General features: G+C 39.2%; 1 protein-coding gene across 5 annotated transcripts in view; it reads left to right on the top strand.

Annotated features, from left to right (window-relative positions):
- Positions 1-18,523, top strand: part of OLA1 (Obg like ATPase 1) — a 192,213-nt gene that overhangs the window by 107,493 nt on the left and 66,197 nt on the right. For all 5 annotated transcript variants that reach the window (XM_043505304.1, XM_038421603.2, XM_043505305.1 and 2 more), the window contains exons 6-7: positions 12,163-12,243; positions 12,532-12,629. In XM_043505304.1, the coding sequence (XP_043361239.1) occupies positions 12,163-12,243; positions 12,532-12,629 (179 nt within the window). The remainder of the gene's footprint in view (positions 1-12,162; positions 12,244-12,531; positions 12,630-18,523) is intronic.

The following is an 18,523-nucleotide window of genomic DNA, read 5'->3' as shown; positions in this document are numbered from 1 at the left end:
CATACCTATCTGCGCTGCTGCCATAGCTGCCCCGATTCTGAATGAGTGGGAACCAAATTCATGGGCTGGCAGCCCCAACCTTGTTAGCCCCCGTCTCAACATGGTAATCAACTGATATGCTGTGAGGCGACTCCCGTCTCCGTGTACAAAAAGGGGCCTTCTCCCTTCCACCATATTGACATATAGGCCCTTAATGCCCAAATGAGGCAGACCCCAGGCTCACCTCCTCCCATAGGGTAACAAATGCACCCCAGCCAACTGGATCAGTCTTTGACCTTTACAAATGTAGTATCACTGCATGCTTGTGCCAGCTTATGTCACGAAATTCCAAAGCCTTTCCCGTAGAATCCCTGATGGACCCAGGCATTAGCTCACTGATCCTGAAAGCAACAAAAAATGCTGTCAAGAATGCTGCCCTGAATAGGGACACCTGTGCGCTATTACATCGGACACCGAGGATGTGAAGGAGGTCCCTGAGCGTGGAAACCCTGATGGGATGACAGGAATTCTCCGGGGGTCCACCGCTACGTGACCATCCCACCAAAAACCTTCGAACTAAGAAACCCCCACAAGGATCTGGGTAGCCTACTTTAGCCTACTTGACAAGTGTAATGGCCGAAAGGCGATTTGAAATTGTGGAGGACGCCAGTTGACGGGTTGCCAGTGACAGCATGTACCGCAGCACCTGTTCCTCTGTAATGGGCCACATTGCCGACTGCCCTTCCTGCTCCTGAAATTGTATGAATTCATTAAAATTTTTCTCATAGCAGTGCCACGTGCGTGGTGCCACTGATCTCTGGACTGCACTTACAACTGTGCTACGCTGAGGTTCCCTACCCTGAACAGCATTTGTCTGGGTTCATGGATGGCGATCTCTGCCCTGTGCATCTACCATTGCTCCTGAAATTACCTAAGCGGGATGTCCTGGATCTGCATGACCTGTTCTGCTTTGTACAGCCTGTAGTGCTGTGGAAACAACCTCAGACACAATACACTTAATTATTCGCATCAGCTCCATGCTAACTGATACCCCATCAATGCCGCTAGCTCAGCTGGGTGAGTGAGAGCTGCACCTGGAGTCCCCATTTTCCCAAGCCTGATAAGCTGACTTTGATACTCCAGTGTACTACCCCAGGCTCCCCCCAGCCACTTGCCCTTGCTGTGTGAACTGTGCCTCTGGCTTGCCCTGTGGCCAACCAATTGCACTGGATCCACCCTGTGTGTGATTTGATTGCTTTCTGGGTTCCTGTGGTAATGAAACTAACTTGGGGGGGTAATGCAAATTCCCCCCATCCTGTTGTGTTCTGGCTACAGCAGAGAAAAACTGCACCATGATTCCCTAAACATTCATGTACACTGCAGCTGCTGTGGGTGGGGCCCGCTCCCCTTCTCCTTTTTCCTTCTTGTACCTATACCTCCTCTAATGAGCTCTGCCTCCCTTTGTGAACCTGTTCTACTATTGCTACCCAGTTCCACTGGTGCCAGAGGAAAAGGAGAATGAAGCCTTCCCTTTTGTGCACCCCTTCCTTTCCCCTTTTTGTGTCCCCGTGGAGCCAGGATGAGACTGCTTACCAGCTCCTGCCCCTTCTGCCTCCTTGACTAAAACAGGGAATGGCTTGTAGCCCCCCATCCACTTCCTATCCCCTAGTTCAGCCCAACCAGTTTTCCCAGGGAGTGGGAGGTTTCTTTCCCCCTCCTCCCCCACTGAATGGGCTATATGCGAAATTGTGTTGGTTCCAGTGCCCTCTTTCTCCCTCCTGTAGTGATTTGGGAGTTGGGAGGAGGGTTCCTGCCTTTCCCTACCTGACACTGCCTGGCTCTATGAGAGAGTGGATTGAGCAATATTTTTGCCCCCTCCCTGCTGCCTCACATGGGCTTTCTGCCCCTTGCCACATTGTCCCAACTCCACCCTGTTTCCATGGCCTGAATTGGGGAAGGGGCTTCTCCCCCCTTGCTGTTCCTGTTCACAGTCCAGACTGATTCCATGTGGGGAGTTCTATGGAGCAGGAACCAGTGCCTGCTCCCCCCTGCTGCCGTGTCCCAAACCATCCACCACGCTGACGGCTTTTCCAGCAGTTTTACATCTCCCCTCCTCCCACAAGCCAGAAAGCATTGCCCTCTTCTCCCAGCTAGCCGGGACACGCCCCCTCCACCCCACCCCTGCTTAAAGTGCAGGATGGTGATTGGGATAGTTTGCTCTTGCTTAACGCCTCTTTAAAAAAATTCCAGCTCTCCTGAACTCCTCTCCCCGCGCCCCCCCCCCCCAGCTTGCTTCCCATGGGATCTTACCTTCCAATTCTCTTAAGTTTGCTGGAGTCTGCCTTTTAGAAATATGTGGGGCAGTTTAAAGTGCAACACATTACTGCACTTTACAAATCACTAGCATGTCTTGCCAGTTACATGTAGACAAGCCCATAGTCTATCATCTTTGCTGTGAGGAGAGAACCTGGAATTAAACTATTTACTAAGTTTATCAAGTTCCTGTACTTCAGTTTTAAGACTTAGCTTTTTTTTAAAATAAAGGTTGTGAATGTGTTGGATTCTCAGCCCTGGATACAGAAAGGTCTTGTTTATTCATAGAACAGATACATCACAGTTTGCAGTATTGCAAACTTTATCCACACTGTAGTGCCAGTGTCACCTTAGACGACCAGTGTTTATATTCATTTACTCCTTGGTGTTTCTGTTGAGACTGCCAATAAAAGTGGAAAATAAATTTCTAGCGGTAATGACTTTGTGATGTATATGCTTGTCCATTAGAACACGATCAGCAGTTTAGTTTGCTTTCAACTCTAAATTTACGCAATCTCCCGAGCCATCTTTCTTTAAAATAAATACTTCAAACAAAACGCAACTTTTAAAATAAAGAAATAAAATTAATTGGAATTTAAAAAAAAAACAAAAACAAAAAAAAACCCAAACCATTGAGGATACTTTACATTTAGTAGCATAAGAACAATGTAGTGCATATCTAGAAGAAGAAATCTGTCCTGATGTTTTTGCCTAGTGGACAGTGAATAAGTAATTGACATGTTAAATGTGGTTAGAGGGTAAAAGTGTGGATGTCATCAAATTTGGATTGTCTGCTACTAATTCTAATACTTACATTTCCAGTGGCTTTAACAGACCCCTTTTTGTCCACTCTTTGATTTATTTATTTTAGTTGTAGTAAGGTACCTATCCAAAAGTCCTGGTTGCTATCATATGATTAAAATATACCATCCTTATTATGTGGGAGGTGATTTATAAATGGCAGCAGAAAATAATGAATAAGGTACCTGCCTTTATCTCTTTACCAGATCAACTGGATCAGAATAGAAGAAAGAACACACACATGCCTCTATACTCTGATAAATAGGATGTTGCTGATCTTTAAGAACAAGTATTCTTCATAGTTGTTATTGATAAATCAGATCTTGTCCTGTCTGACTTAAGTAGCCAGTTGAGAATTGTCAAAAGCTTCAACCTTGTCTCCTTCCTAGCTGTGATTATATAAAATGTTGCATCATAATTTTTATAAAGTGCTTTTGTCTCATTTGTGAGCTCAGTTCTTCTCTCTCAACACAGGGGGGAAGAGAGAGAGAAAGGGAAAGTCTTGTACATACTTTATTAACATAGCTCTTGCCGGTAGCTTTTCTGTTGTAATGAGTAATTTAAGGAATCAGTTACTAGGCTTCAAGGAAATATTTCAATTGTTGATGTATGTAATTATGCCTGAAGTCTTTAGTGGACTGTTTACTGTGCTTAATGGGGTATTTAGAGGAAATGAAAATTCTTTATAAGGAGTGTTTTGAATGCATCAAAAATATTCTTGACGGATGTCATGATGTTAGAGCCTAGGGTGCTTTGCATATTGTGACTTCTTTTGATATTACCAGTGCCCACAGAGAAGTTAGTGACTGAACCCCTGTAACAAAATCAATCTTTCCAATGTAAACTTGTTTTATAATAATGATATCTGACCTAATATCCAGTGGATTTTTAAGATTTTGCAAGGAATTTCTGTAAGAGTGAGAAGTAGATTTGTTCAGAAGAGAAATGCAGTGTTGCTTTTAAGTGAAGTTTGGCTATCTAAAATTGAAGTAACATGAGACTGCTACAAGTATTCATCCTTGAAATACAACTTTCCCCATTTATATAATTTGTTTGCCTTTTGTTTTGAAAATCCACAAGCATAGCTGCTGATTCCTATAACTGAAAACCCCCAGGATTCTCAAGGCTGATCTACAGAAGAGAATTTTAGGATTGTTAACACAAGTACTCACCTGGGATGTTTGTAAAATGCTTCATATCTGCACACAAAAATTCCTGTGATGTTTCACAAACATTCTCAGTATTGTTACAACTGCTGTTGCTCTGAGCAAGTCTTAGAACAGATAATTCTTGCTCCAGTTCAGTTTGTTAGGGTAGGAGGGAAAAATAGATGATACACTTGAACTGGTTCAATTACTCCTCCTGTTGCATTCTCCCAATGCTCTTGTTCACCTTTCAGTAATGGTGCTGAATACGGTTTCTGCCACACCTCAACTCCTTTTCACCCCACCTGATGAAATTCAACTTTGTCTCTTTCTCAGTTGTGGATATATACAATGTTGCATCATCATTTTTATAAAGGGCTTTTGTCTCATTTGTGAACTCTGTTTCTCCCATTCAATACAGAGGGGGAGAGAGACAGGGAAAGGGAAGAGTAAGTCTTGCACATACTTTACTAACATACCTCTTGCCAGTAGCTTTTCTGGTGTTATGAGTAACAGACTATGTCTACACTACAGACCTTACAGCAGCACAGCTGTACCACTGCAGCTGCGCTGCTGTAAGGTCTCCTGCGTAGCCTTTCTATGCCGGTGGGAGAGAGCTCTACCAACCGGCATAATTATACCACCCTCAACGAGCGGCAGTAGCTATGTCAGTTGACATAGTGCTGTTCACACTGTTGCTTTTGTCCGTGAAACTTATGTTGGTGGGGGGGTTTTTCCCATCCGTCCCCCCCCCACACACACCCCTGACTGACAAAAGTTTAGCCAACAAAAGTGCTAGAGTAGACAAAGTCTTAGGCAGGTTTCAAAGTCTTAGGCAGTATATAACAGCTCATTAAATATATAGCATGTTTTACGAAACTGTTGTTCTTAATATTAGCCTTTTTTCAAACACAAAGTTTTTTAAAAATAAATGTTCTACAAGATGTCTTTTTAAACACTGTTTTATAATAAACTTTTACTTAACTTTTGTTTTACTTCTTTAAACCAGTGGGTCTTCACCTTCTAAAAAAACAAAACAAAACACCACAATTAAGAAATGAGGGAACAGTGCCTGAAACTGAATGAAAAGTAACATAAGCATAGCCATGATTGGAAAGATGTGTTTACCCACTAAATTAGTTTATCTTAACCAAGGATGACGAGTGTGGACACATTAAACCGTTTCAGAAGTAAACAGGTTAATAACCACTTAGCTGAACCATCTAACTCTGAAACAGTTAAATCTTCTATCAGGATTTGAAAAGGTTTCATAGATTGATTGATTGATTGATTTTAAAGGTCGGAAGGGACCATTATGATGATCTAATCTGTCCATAATATAGGCCATAGGATTTCCATTAATTACTTCCTGCTTCAACTCCAATATCTGAGGTTAAACTAGAGCATGTCTTTTAGAACAATATCCAATTTTGCTTTAAAGATTTCCAGTTATGGAGAATCCATCGTAACCTTAGTAGGTTGCTCCAGGGTGTAATCACTCTCATTGGTAAAAATTTGCACCTTATTTCTAATCTGACTTCAGTTTCCAACCACTGGATATTGTTACACCTGCTAAATTGAAGAATATTCTATTATCTAATTTCTGTCCCCCATATAGATACTTGTAGATGGTTATCAAGTCATCCCTTACCCTTCTCCATTTGAAAAGATTTAGCTCCTTGAGTGTTTTAAATTAATGTTTGTTTTACAAAGACTTAATCATTCTTATGGCTTTTTTCTGAACCCTGTCCAACTTGTCAACATCTTTCTCGAACTGTGGACATGAACTGGACTCAGTATTCCAGTAGCAGTCGCGTCAGTGCCAAATGGTAATTTAACCTCCACACTGTGATTTGATATTCCCTTGTTTAAACTGTGACAAAGTTCCTGCTCTGCCTTTGTGGTCTTGCGCTTATAGGCGGATTTGCTCGCCTTGGAGCTTCACGGCAGCCCTCAGCTTGGCCGTTTTTCTGAATTCACAGTCCAGGTCAACTCCTCCTGTGTCTGACCAGGAGTTGGGAGGTTTGGGGGGAACCCAGGCCCGCCCTCTACTCCGGGTTCCAGCCCAGGGCCCTGTGGAATGCAGCTATCTAGAGTGCCTCCTGGAACAGCTGTGCGACAGCTACAACTCCCTGGGCTACTTCCCCATGGCCTCCTCCCAACACCTTCTTTATCCTCACCATAGGACCTTCCTCCTGGTGTCTGATAATGCTTGTACACCTCAGTCCTCCAACAGTCCGTGTTCTCACTCTCAGCTCCTAGCGCCTCTTGCTCCCAGCTCCTCACACGCACAACACAAACTGAAGTGAGCTCCTTTTTAAACCCAGGTGCCCTGATTAGCCTGCCTTAATTGATTCTAGCAGCTTCTTGATTGGTTGCAGGTGTTCTAATCAGCCTGTCTTAATTGTCTCCAGAAGGTTCCTGATTGTTCTGGAACCTTCCCTGTTACCTTACCCAGGAAAAAGGGACCTACTTAACCTGGGGTTAATATATCTGCCTTCTATTACTCTCCTATAGCCATTTGGCCTGACTCTGTCACAACACATATAAGGAGTGCATTAGTCCTTTTTAGTTGAGCTCATGTTCAGCTAATTAGTCGGGAGTGACTTCAAGTCTTAATCAGTCACTGCTTCCCAGGATAGAGTCCCGCATCTTGTAAATATGACCTACATGCTTTGTTCCTAGGTCTAAAGCACACAATTTGCTTGCGCCCAGATTACCAAATGATCCAGATTGCTTTGTATCAGTGACCTGACCTCTTCATTATTTACCATTTCTCCAATCTTTGTGATATCTGCAGAGTTTATCAGTAATTATTCTGTTTTCTTCCAGGTCATTGATGAAAATGCCCAAGTAGAAGCAGAGAGAAGCTGACATGATTCTTGTCAGTTTCACTGCTGTACACATAAACAGCAGCAATGAAATTGAGCAAGTGTCATCAATTTCATTTTGCTGCTGCTCGGGAAATCCAGAGATGAAAGTAAGCCGGTACGCCCCGGTACGGCGTACTGGCAGGAGCCGATGCACCGTAAGGGGTGGATTGGCTTCTCCAGGCGTAATTTAAGGGGCCTGCAGCTCCCAGCAGCAGCTGGAGCTCCCAGCCCTTTAAATTGCTGCCGAGCCTTGCTGCCGGAGCCCTGGGATAGCGGCGGTGGGGCTGGGGCGGCGATTTAAAGGGCCCGGGGCGGTAGCGGCAGCTGAATTCCTGGGCCCTTTAAATCGTCCCCGGAGCCTTGCCGCCGCCTTCCCAGGGCTCCAGCAGGCTCCGGGGATGATTTAAAGGGCCCAGGGCTCCGGCTGCCACTACCACCCAGGGCCCTTTAAACTGCTGCCAGAGCCCCCAGCTGCCACTGTTACCCTGCGGAGGGGGAAGGAGGCACTTGTCGGTACAGGGTCGGCCGGGGCTGGCTCTGACCCCCCCAACCCCACCCCTTCTGCCCGAGGCCCCCCCTCATCTTGGGGCCAGAGCCAGCCCCAACCCAGCCCCGTACCAGTAAGTCCCTAGACTTATTTTCACCCTTGGGGAAATCTGGGTAGCAGGGTAATGTTTATACATGAAGGTTTTAAAACCTTTGTAAGAGTCTGACACCCTCATTGCAAATGCATTTGCAAGAAGCTGAAACCTCGAAGAGGTTTCCTGCTCACTAGGATGGGCTGTTACTGACCTGTATCAGAATTCCAAGCCTGAGAGAGAGAAAAGTGCAAATATGTGATATTCCAAACAGTTGTGTAAAATGTTGCATTACTCAAATATACTATATTTACACCGAAGTGTACTCTTTTTTTGTGATACAGTAGCATCAAAGTCACTAGAGCTGTCTGTCAGTGGAGTCAGGAAGTCATTGCTTCACTGAGACTTTCAAATATGATCTGTAATCTTCACAACTGCAATTTATTCCCTTCCCCCCCACCCCCACGGTAGCTTAAATTCTGCAGAAATTAATTACATGCCCTTTCAATTTCCAAAGGAAAGCTTCCCATTCTCTGGTGCCAAGTAGACAAGTGAATTTTTCAAGCCAGGGTTTAGTCCTTGATGCTGTACAAAGTATTTGGCACTGAGAGATATTACTACTTTCAGCGACCCATATGCACATGCACACATGCTTTTTTCCTCACTGTGGCAGGGTCTCATGAAGTTTATCAAGACATTCTGTGAACTAGTAGGTGTGGGTGTATTAATTCACAATATTATAAACTGCTGAGATTTGTTGGGTACAGCATTCAACTCATGGTTAAAAATCTTCGAATTGGTTGCCTTGCTTTCTTAGACAAGGCAGGGAACTCCAGAGCTCAATCCTGGAGGACATGAAGATAATTAATGTATAGTATTTGGCACTTCAGATATGGCAGGCTATATATATTTCCAAAGAGATGATAAAAATATCTATTGTCAAAGATAAAGTGTATTTCCTGTAAATATAACTATTGTGGGCAGTAAGTGTGTGTGCTTGTTTCATTGTACTCACTGTAGCATTGCTGGCCCAAATAAGAAATAACTGTACACATATCATTGAGCAGGGAGAAAGAGATCATTCCTCCAGTGAAAGTGTTACATCAAAGTAGGAACTGGATAGACCAGACCTGATAAAACAAACTAGGTCATCTGTCTGAATTTCAGTTTAGAATAGTGCTAAATTAACTAGGAGGATGATTAAATATTTGTAGATTAATGCTATAATTTTAACCAACTAAGATAATTGCTAGATTACAATTTTTAGGCCAAAATAAAAGCAATGAATTAAACTAAACAAAAAATGATGTAGAAGATTTAGTAATAGCTTTTCAGATTATATTTACTTTTTAAAAAAATATTATTATTTGACCCTAGAACACTGGGTCAGCAGGTGAGCGAGAAATATGTGAAAAGAGTTGTTCCTATCTCATCACACGACTTTGCCACACTTGTCATTCAAAGATTATATATCCTTTAACCTGGGGTCTGGCATGTATGCTAGTGAACCTTAATTTATCTAGGCCTTTTTCTAAATTTGCAGACTACCCGCTTTACTTTATATTCAGTATAATTGCATCAGTGAGAAAATAAATTTGCCTGGTATGAGAGAGATACTTTTCTTTTTTTCTTCTTCTCTAAAATTTTCTGAGATCAGACATAGAGGAATGTCATGTTTGTTTTATTTGTTTTTATATTGTTTTCTGTTGCTCCATTAATTTCTGTGTAAAATAAATAGGCTTCCAATTTACATCACTACATGTACTGTAGGGAACTCCTATTGAGAATTGTCAGTCTTTAATTTATATTAAGAGAGTTTAAAGTGAGACAGAATCTGTTGTAAAGTTAGGCAGATAAAGTCATAAAGTTAGTCATATAGTCTGAGCCCCTCTGAAAAATCAACATGGATTTAGACATGTAATTTAGATAGCCAAGTTTTTTTAAAAAGTTGTATAGTGACGTTCTTCTGTATGTTTTCTCTATTACTTTTTTCTAGATTTGAGAGGAATTTGTAGAATATGCTTATCTTTCAGAGAGGGCAAAGCTACTTGCTTCACCTGTGTTTAAAGTTACCTGAAGGTTCTAATCCACTTACCTGCCCTTGACCGTTGTGTCTTTTGCTGGGATAATCAGGGGCCAGGTCAGAAAAAAACTGAGTATACAAATTTTGATATATACACACCCTCAGGCATGTGCAGGCAAGTTCAAAAACTTAGCTAATTGGTCTCAAAAGACTTGAGTATGGCTGTATGGAAAATACTACCTCCAGAGAACTCCTAATTAGAATTTAATTCCTTTCAATTCTTTATCTCAATTTTGAGTGTCCCTAATTAATGTGATATAATATGTTGCTACTGGGGAAAACTGTAATATCAAAAGCCTTTGTGATGGGGTTTATAAGTATATCCAAAATTTTAAAATCAGAAAAATTATGCAAGCAAAAGGTTCCTTCACTCGTTAACAGAATTGGTTGAGGAGCTAATGATTTTTGATGAAGCAAAAGCTGAGAAATAGTTCTTTAGTCTTACAGCTTACATAAAGTAGTGTCTTTCCTTATCTATTTTTATTGATTAATTAAAAAATGAAAAATACATAGGGCTAAAGGATAAGATAAGGTGGTATTACTGTTTTCTTCTTTATGTGTAATCTTGTTGCATGTCTCTACATAAGCTGTTCTGGCCACTCATCATAGTAACCAGCTGGGCCATTTCACCTGCTGGAGCCATTAAAGAGGACTCTCTCCCCCTAGATTAATCCCCTCCGACATTAGTTTTTTGCACTGACAACTGGAGCAGGCATTCAGAATTTGCAGGTGGCCAGTGTGACACACATAATTGCCTACAATTTTAGGCAATGAATAAAAATGGTCTACATTACTTGTCAAAGGTTGTATATGCAATGCCAAGTGAGATCTATGGGAAGCCTTTTAGGGTTTAAAGAACAGTTAATAGCAAGGCACTGTGCTTTTTTAATCATAATGCATTTGTAATATAGCACTTTGATCTTCTCCTTGTAGGAAATGGTGTTACATTAGCCACTTTTAAACATTTATGAGTGAAATTCAGTTATAGGAGAGTAAAAGTGATTATTCTTAGTCAGTACATGTTAGATTTCATTAAAAGTTTTCTGCTTGCCCCTTCCTTGTTAAAATCTGTGGGGAGTCCTATTCCTGGAGGGTTTCAAATCAGGATCTAAGCATTTACAGGAGTCTTTTCCTTGTTTTTCCCTAAGGCAACTGCAAAACTGGGAAAAGAAGGTATACTAAATAGTGGGGCTATTTATAGCTGTTTTATAAATCTGTTTAACCTACATATCAGTAAGAGTAAATATTCTGTGCATTGAAGAAAAATTCTGGCAATAGAATTGTGTATGTTAAATATCTAATTGTATATCACACCAGTTATAACTTTCAATAAATGCATTATTTAAAGCATGACCATAAATTATCTACAACAAAAAATAGATGACTCTAAAATGCACTACTCCTAGAAGAGCCAAGTTTGACCTTTCAGACCCAAGAGCCTTTTATTAACACCTGCCTGTAAGGAGAACCTTGCCACACGCAGCTTTCAGATTCAGAACCACAAAACTGATGAGGAAAGGCTTGAAGGGTTCAGTTTGTGTCACTTGCTGTTTGCCGTTTCCATTTCACAGATGATTAATCTTTCTGTGAAGAAAGGCCAGAGAAACAAAGCACATTGGGCTCTTCCTGTAGTTACTCCTTCTGAATGCACACTGGCTTGCTAACTAAAAGGCCTTTAGATTTCCTGCGGAGAGAGATGTTCTGAAAGTGAATGCAGCTGGTTGGAGGTCACCAGTGCAAGGCTCTTGCCATTGTGTAATGGAGGCTTTGGCAGGTTTCATTTTTTAAGGGAGGGAGAAGGTGTTGGCAAAAAAATTAATGCAGATAAATAAGGTTTTGGATATTTGAATTAATTTCTTGAAGGGTGGATCATCGATAATAGGCTCAATTTCTTTTACTAACAATTTAAAAAAAATATATTCACTCTGTTTTTTCCTCCTCCACCCATTCCCCTTTCTAAATAGCATGTTTATATTGTATGTGGTCTCACCCACTGGATGCTGAAATGTTGCATCTTACTGAGTTTGAAAATCAATCTAAAATGCCCTTGGATTTTTACATAGGGTTTATGATCTCTACTAATTTGGGGAGGGTTGCTACTAAAAATATTGTGTACTGAACTTTCTAATTATAGATGTTGTGTTGTATTAACATTCAGCATTGCTTTTTAGTGACTTGTTTAAAATGGTAATATATTGTTTTAGCTTTTGAAATGAAATTTGAATTCATTTTTTGGTCTTTTTTTAAGGGATGTTAACTAATTTTTAATTTGAGTATGTATTGTGTATTTTGATAGGAATGTTTTGCATATGGAAAATAATTGTCTGGTATCCCACTGAGTTTGTTTTTCATCTACTTCAATTACTTTGTTTCTTCTTAATCCTGCATAGGACATAATGTGTAAAATCAAAACCTGGGTAGTAGATGAAAAGAAACCTGTGCGCTTCTATCATGATTGGAATGACAAAGAGGTAGGCTATTATCCCATGCATAGACTCTTAATATTTCTACCTATTATTGTTTTCACTTGGTAAAAATATTTAAATACAAAAGAATCCATGAGATTTATAGGGTATTGAATTGAATGTTAAATGTATCAGTAGATTTTGTTTATCATAGTATACTATATATATATTACTTGAAGCAGTTATTTTCCCTTTCAGAAATACAACTAATAAAAAAGAAGCTGAGTTTGAAAATGTTGATTACAGTAACTGCATTCTGTTTTTAAGATTCTGCCTTTACATCCTCATTTTTAGATTGATGTGTTGAACAAATACTTGTTTTTGACTTCAAAACCAATGATTTACTTGATTAACCTCTCAGAAAAGGATTACCTTCGATGTAAAAACAAATGGTGAGTTTGCTTAATTTTAATATATGAAATTCACACTTTCAGAGTTCTCAATGGCACATACTTCACTCTTTTTTAAAAGGACATAAGGATTATTCTTATTATTTTAATCAATATCTTTCATACTTATTATATCTCCCTAAAAGTTCTGCCTGAGTGCAGTGGTGATAATAATGCCCCTAATGAATTTACAAAATAGAAGCAAGTCCTTTCCCCTCCTTCAGTTTTTACATAAACTTAACTGTGAAGAAAACAAATCCATTTCATTATTCATATAACTGTTTTTCATTTGTTATGTGATGAAAGAGTAAAACTATTTAATTTGTAATGCGACAGATTTTTTTTTGTACTGTGGCATTAATTTACTATTGAACATTTCAACAATACACTTCCATTTACGTTTGAGTGCCAGCAGTGCTTAGCATTGTTAACAGTTGTGCATAACACACAAAGGAAGACGTTTTACAATTTCCTTGTAGTATTTAGGCCTATTCTCTCATACTTCATGTAAGCAGTATTTTTACCTTCATACATGGTTTTTACTCAAACAAATATTCCTGTTAATGTCAAGATGACTTGGGTGGATAATGGTTACAGAATAAAGCTCTCTATCAGACATGCAATGAACTGGATGAAGATCCAATTCCAACGTGGTGAAAATACTTTGGGTTTCCATTGTTGAAAAGCATGGTGCATTACCTTGTCATAAAAAATGGCAGTTGAGCTAGACAATTGGATTGGAGAGGAGAGACAGATTAAATATTTCACTATAAAGAAGAATTAATGACAACATACTTGTTCTAAAATTTACAACGAATTATATAGTTTAAAGATTTGTAAACACTTTAATTGTGAGATCCCAAAGACTTAGGGATATAAATGTATGTTTGTGAATAGAGAGCTGCATTAAGTCATCCAAATAAATGAAAAGTATCTAAAGCAAAATATCTGAATTCTCCTAAAATGCACCTTCCATTTCTCCCTGAACTTCATTAAGTACTTAGATGCACATGGTTTCAATTTTCCATTAAAAATTCTCATTTCCATTAAAAATTCTCATTTCCATATGATATCAAAGAGCGAAAAGGCTTTAAACTGAAAAATAAACGTTCATAGACTGGAAGCCAAAACAATAATTAATGTCATATGGTTAACTCCAATAAATCATTAGAATAAATTTTCTGAAATTATTGCAACTAAAACTGTCTTGTTGATACTACTATAAGACATTTGTATTTATGATAGGGAACTAAATTTAACCTTTCTGAAAGTTTACATTTTTGAAAATACAGACTTAAAATTGAAACTTGGCAGAAACTGTGATAACTAGTCCCAAATTTCTCCATATTCGGTGAGGAATAGAATTTTTAAAAATTTATCCCGACAGTGCAGTAAATCTTAATGGTCCTAATTTAAGTGCAAATGTTTGAGGTTTTCTGAGGCTCACTAGGACAGTACAAAGTTTATTTGAAACTGGATGAGTCAGTTTCCTTTTCCAAAACGAATTTTCACACCTGTATTTGGATGATTACAGGTAGAGTTCAGTGGCTCTAATTGTACAGTAAATACCATTTCCCTGACCCCTAATGGTAAACAGACTATTTGTGAGATGCCAGTCTGTGATTTAGCTGTTGCCAGACATCCCCTGTTTTTTGTGAGACCAGTTGGGGTGGAGAGATGGTTATAGCCAATTGAAAGCAAACCTCTGTATAAATTACAATTTTTAATTTGTAAAAATCTAGACGTTTGAATTGGGAAGTCATATAATGCAATGATTTAACCATTTTTATGCACAACTAATGATTTAGGTTTAAAAAAAATTCCAGCTCTCATGAATGTTAGTGTAATTGTAGCTGAAAGATCAAAGCCTGTGTAGCTGAGTGATGTTCCAGAAGAGAATTTACCACATAGCCATTTTCAGTACAGTTTCTGCCGCCTGCTGTTCCTATTTTCCCTCAAGCTAGCCATTGACTACCCCCTGTGCATCCCTGCTCGTAAAAAATGATTGAGGAAGTATTTGTCATGTATTTATGAGTGGGAAACATTGTGTGATAGGGAATGGCATCTACTGGAGCCAGAAAGATTGCCATTTTCCTTCATTGAAGCATTCTTATAACTTTAAATCAACAGTTTGTGCAACATAGCTTTTATATTAAAGTACAGAATATTTTTTTACTGTGAAGGATGCTAACAGTAGGCTTTTGTCATTGCAGTGCAGACAGATGCAAATGATTAGTATATATTTACTGTGAGATGCTTTTTAATTTGTGATTTTTGTGGGTGTATGTGTTCATTTTCTTAATCTGAGCTACATTTGGATTAGTTGCTCAACTAGCGCAACAAAAGTTTTCAGAATATAATTTGTAATATTATTGTAACAGAGTTAAGATTAATACAGAAAATCCATAATATTTTCATAGTTTTTTCAACAACTAGAAAAGTATTTAAAGCATTAACAAAGAGAAGGGAGAGGATTTTGATTGTGGCTGCAAGAGGAAAACTAAAATTACCTTTGTTTTAGTGGGTCACCCTTTCAGAAATAAAGATCATTTTAATTGCTAATTTAAAACACATTTAAATCTAAGTGGTAATGTTATTTTTCAATCTTAGAGAAGAAGAAAACTGTGAAAGATAAGACTATTGTCTGTGTGAGTATGTGTATTGACCTTTTGAAAGATGTAAAAACTGGAATGGCTCCAAGCAGCTACTCGCTGGTTTTAACAGTGTTGAATTAGTCAGTCAGTTGATTTATGATTAAGACCTAGCCCTTGAATAGAAGCTGCTATGACAGCTGTGTTAGTTGAACTTGTTTTATGATCAGATGACCGTAAGGATGAAGTTGCATAGAGGAATCCACAGAAACCTTTTTTATTACATATTGCTATTCTTTAAATGAATAAAGTAATCCAAAACCCCTTTTAATTCCTAATAATTTTATGGGGATCTATAAACTTAACACTTTCTAAACATATAGTTTTACTCGGATCAAAGAACACTAAATACAGCACATTAATTTTCAGTTAAAACTGCCTACAAGCAAACACTGGACATTAGAATTGTCAAACCATAACTTAATTAAGGGTGTAAATTTCAGTCTTGGCATATTTGGTTCAAGAGGGTCAGAACATAGTATCCATTTATGAGATATACTGAACATAGTAATATGAGAATGTACTTTGCTCCAATATATCTGTTGGTTTTGATATGTTAAAATGGTTTTTTTCTCCCAACTTAACTTTGATAAAGTTTATATATATCAAAATTGTAGAAATTGAACTTTGGACCCAAACTTCATTTTCTATCAAGTAAAATTTTCTTGTACTAATCCTTTAATGATGTTTTAAAGCATTTAATACTGTAAATTGAGAGTATTTTCAAATGTTGATTTTCCTACTTCATGTAACACTTATTATTTGGGATAAATAGTTTGCAAGAATTCCTAAAAATTGATTTCAGTGCTAATCTTTTGTGATAACTCAGATTTGAAAAACTTCTAGTGTGTCCAAATATATATGCAGTATCATAATTTCGGAACTATATTTCAAAAATTCACTGCTAAGAATTTCAGTGATCTATAGGCACTAGCTGTTGAACAGGCATTGAAAGTCAATGGGAATTAGGTGCCTGGAAATTCCCAGGCCATAAAAATAGAAAAGACTTAAGAATACTTGTCATAAGCGCTCTGTTACATTATACCAAATTTTCCTGCGTTGTTGTAATATTTCATACCATGCAAGTCAGCTTTCAAGCCCCTCACACGCCATTCCTACCACCATCAAAACTTTTTGTTGGATAATTGCAAGGAGTCTTGTCATTGTTTTATTTGATTAATCCTAGCTTGTGAGAAGTTAATTAGTGAAATAACCACACACATTGCAAATAGTAATTTGCTATTTCACTAATTAACTATATATAATATAGTATATACATAATTTTTATTGTTGGGGGGGGTGTGTACACACCCCCAATAATAAAAATTATGTATGTACTATGTTATGTAAATTATATTCATATTAATAGATTTTTAAGGGCAGAAATGGACCATTATGATGATCTAGTCTCACCTTCTGCATATCTGGCCATATAATTTCAATAGTTTTGTCTATTTCATTTTTCCATGTTGTCTCAAATGTTATGACTCAAAAATAGAGACACATAATTACACAATACCAGGGGAGAAATGTGTGGCAGAGAGTGGTGATTCAGTGAATAGGGAATAATCTTTAACCTAGAGATCAGCAGTTCAAATTCAGCGTAGGTCAGTAGGAAAAAAAAGGTGTTACTATCTGATCATTGTTTAGGATTGGTGAATCTGTCTAGTCCCCTTTTAAATCCTGTTCTGAAGTCAGAATTATTCATTTTTAATGGAGCTTGTCTATACTGCTTATCACTACAGTATATGAGTGCTTCACATATGTCTGGTTTCATAGTAGCAGCCGTGTTAGTCTGTATTCGCAAAAAGAAAAGGAGTACTTGTGGCACCTTAGAGACTAACAAATTTATTAGAGCATAAGCTTTTGTGAGCTAGCTGTAGCTCATGAAAGCTTATGCTCTAATAAATTTGTTAGTCTCTAAGGTGCCACAAGTACTCCTTTTCTTTTCACATATGTCTGTTAATTTATCTTCACAATGTCCCTATGAGGGGATTGGTAGACATACAAGGGGGATGATATTATCCTCATTTTACAAATGGAGGACTGAGGCACAGAGAGATTGAAGTTGAAAGTATCTGCTAATTTTGAGTGCTCAATTTGAGACATCAAAAGCCTGATTTGCAAAGTGATTAGCTTTGCATATGACTTCATATGTTAAAAGCACAACTCCCATTGACTTCAGTTGCAGTTGCGAGTGTTCAGCACTTCTATAAGTTAGACTCCAGAGTCTCAACTTGGGCACCCAGAAAATGAGGTCCGTAGTTAGGCCTGGTCTACACTACACAGTTGGGTCACTGTAAGGCAGTTTATGTTGACCTAATTATGTCAGTGTCTGTACTCTACAGCCTTGCTCCTGCTGATGTAAGTGCCCTACTACTCCGACGTAATAATTCCACCTTCATGAGAGGCCATAGGCTTCTGTCGGTGTAGTTAGGGCAACAGTGTCAAAGTAAAACTATTTCCCCATGCTTATTCTCCTCCCTCCCTTCCCCCCACTATTACTCTCACCTTCTTGTCAACTGCTGGAAATGGGCCATCCTGATTATCATACAAAAGGTTTTTTTTTCCTGCTGATAATAGCTCACCTTAATTGATCACTCTTCTTATAGTGTGTATGGCAACACCCATTTTTTCATGTTCTCTGTGTATATATATCTTCCGACTTATTTTTCACTGCATGCATCTGATGAAGTGGGTTTTAGCCCACGAAAGCTTATGCTCACATAAATTTGTTAGTCTCTAAGGTGCCACAGGTACTCCTCGTTCTTTTTAGTGTCTATGTAGACACTGTATTACTTACATCAGTTGTTGGCTGTCTTGTCAGAAGCCGTGAAACTGACAAGAAAGTCGGGCAGCTAGAGCCCAGCTCTCCCCCCTCTCCACCCTGACTTTCCTGGAGAGGTGGGTGGCTGGACCCTGCTCCCAGCTGGGAGCCAGGGCAAGAAGCCCAGGGGCTGGACCCTACTCCCACCAGGGAACGCTGGCTGTCTTGTCAGTTTCACAGCTGCAGCCATGAAAAGGGGGGGAATGAGGAAGTGAAAAACCCCAGGTGGCTTCTCCCACTCCCAGCAGCGAACAGGGAGCTGCGGGGAGGACACAACCCGCTGGGAACTTGTGGGGCAGCAGGGCTCCCAGCAGGGAGCTGCCAGCAGAGCTGAGAGACCAGGCTCTCAGCTCCCCACAGTGCCCTTCTTAGGTTGGGGGAAGCGCTCCTGGTGTGGACATGCACCACTGCAGTAATTA

The sequence above is a fragment of the Dermochelys coriacea genome, chromosome 11, assembly GCF_009764565.3.
Source record: "Dermochelys coriacea isolate rDerCor1 chromosome 11, rDerCor1.pri.v4, whole genome shotgun sequence".
NCBI lineage: Eukaryota > Metazoa > Chordata > Testudines > Dermochelyidae > Dermochelys > Dermochelys coriacea.
The sequence above is the reverse complement of the archived record's forward strand: the minus strand, read 5'-3'. Positions and strand labels throughout refer to the sequence as shown.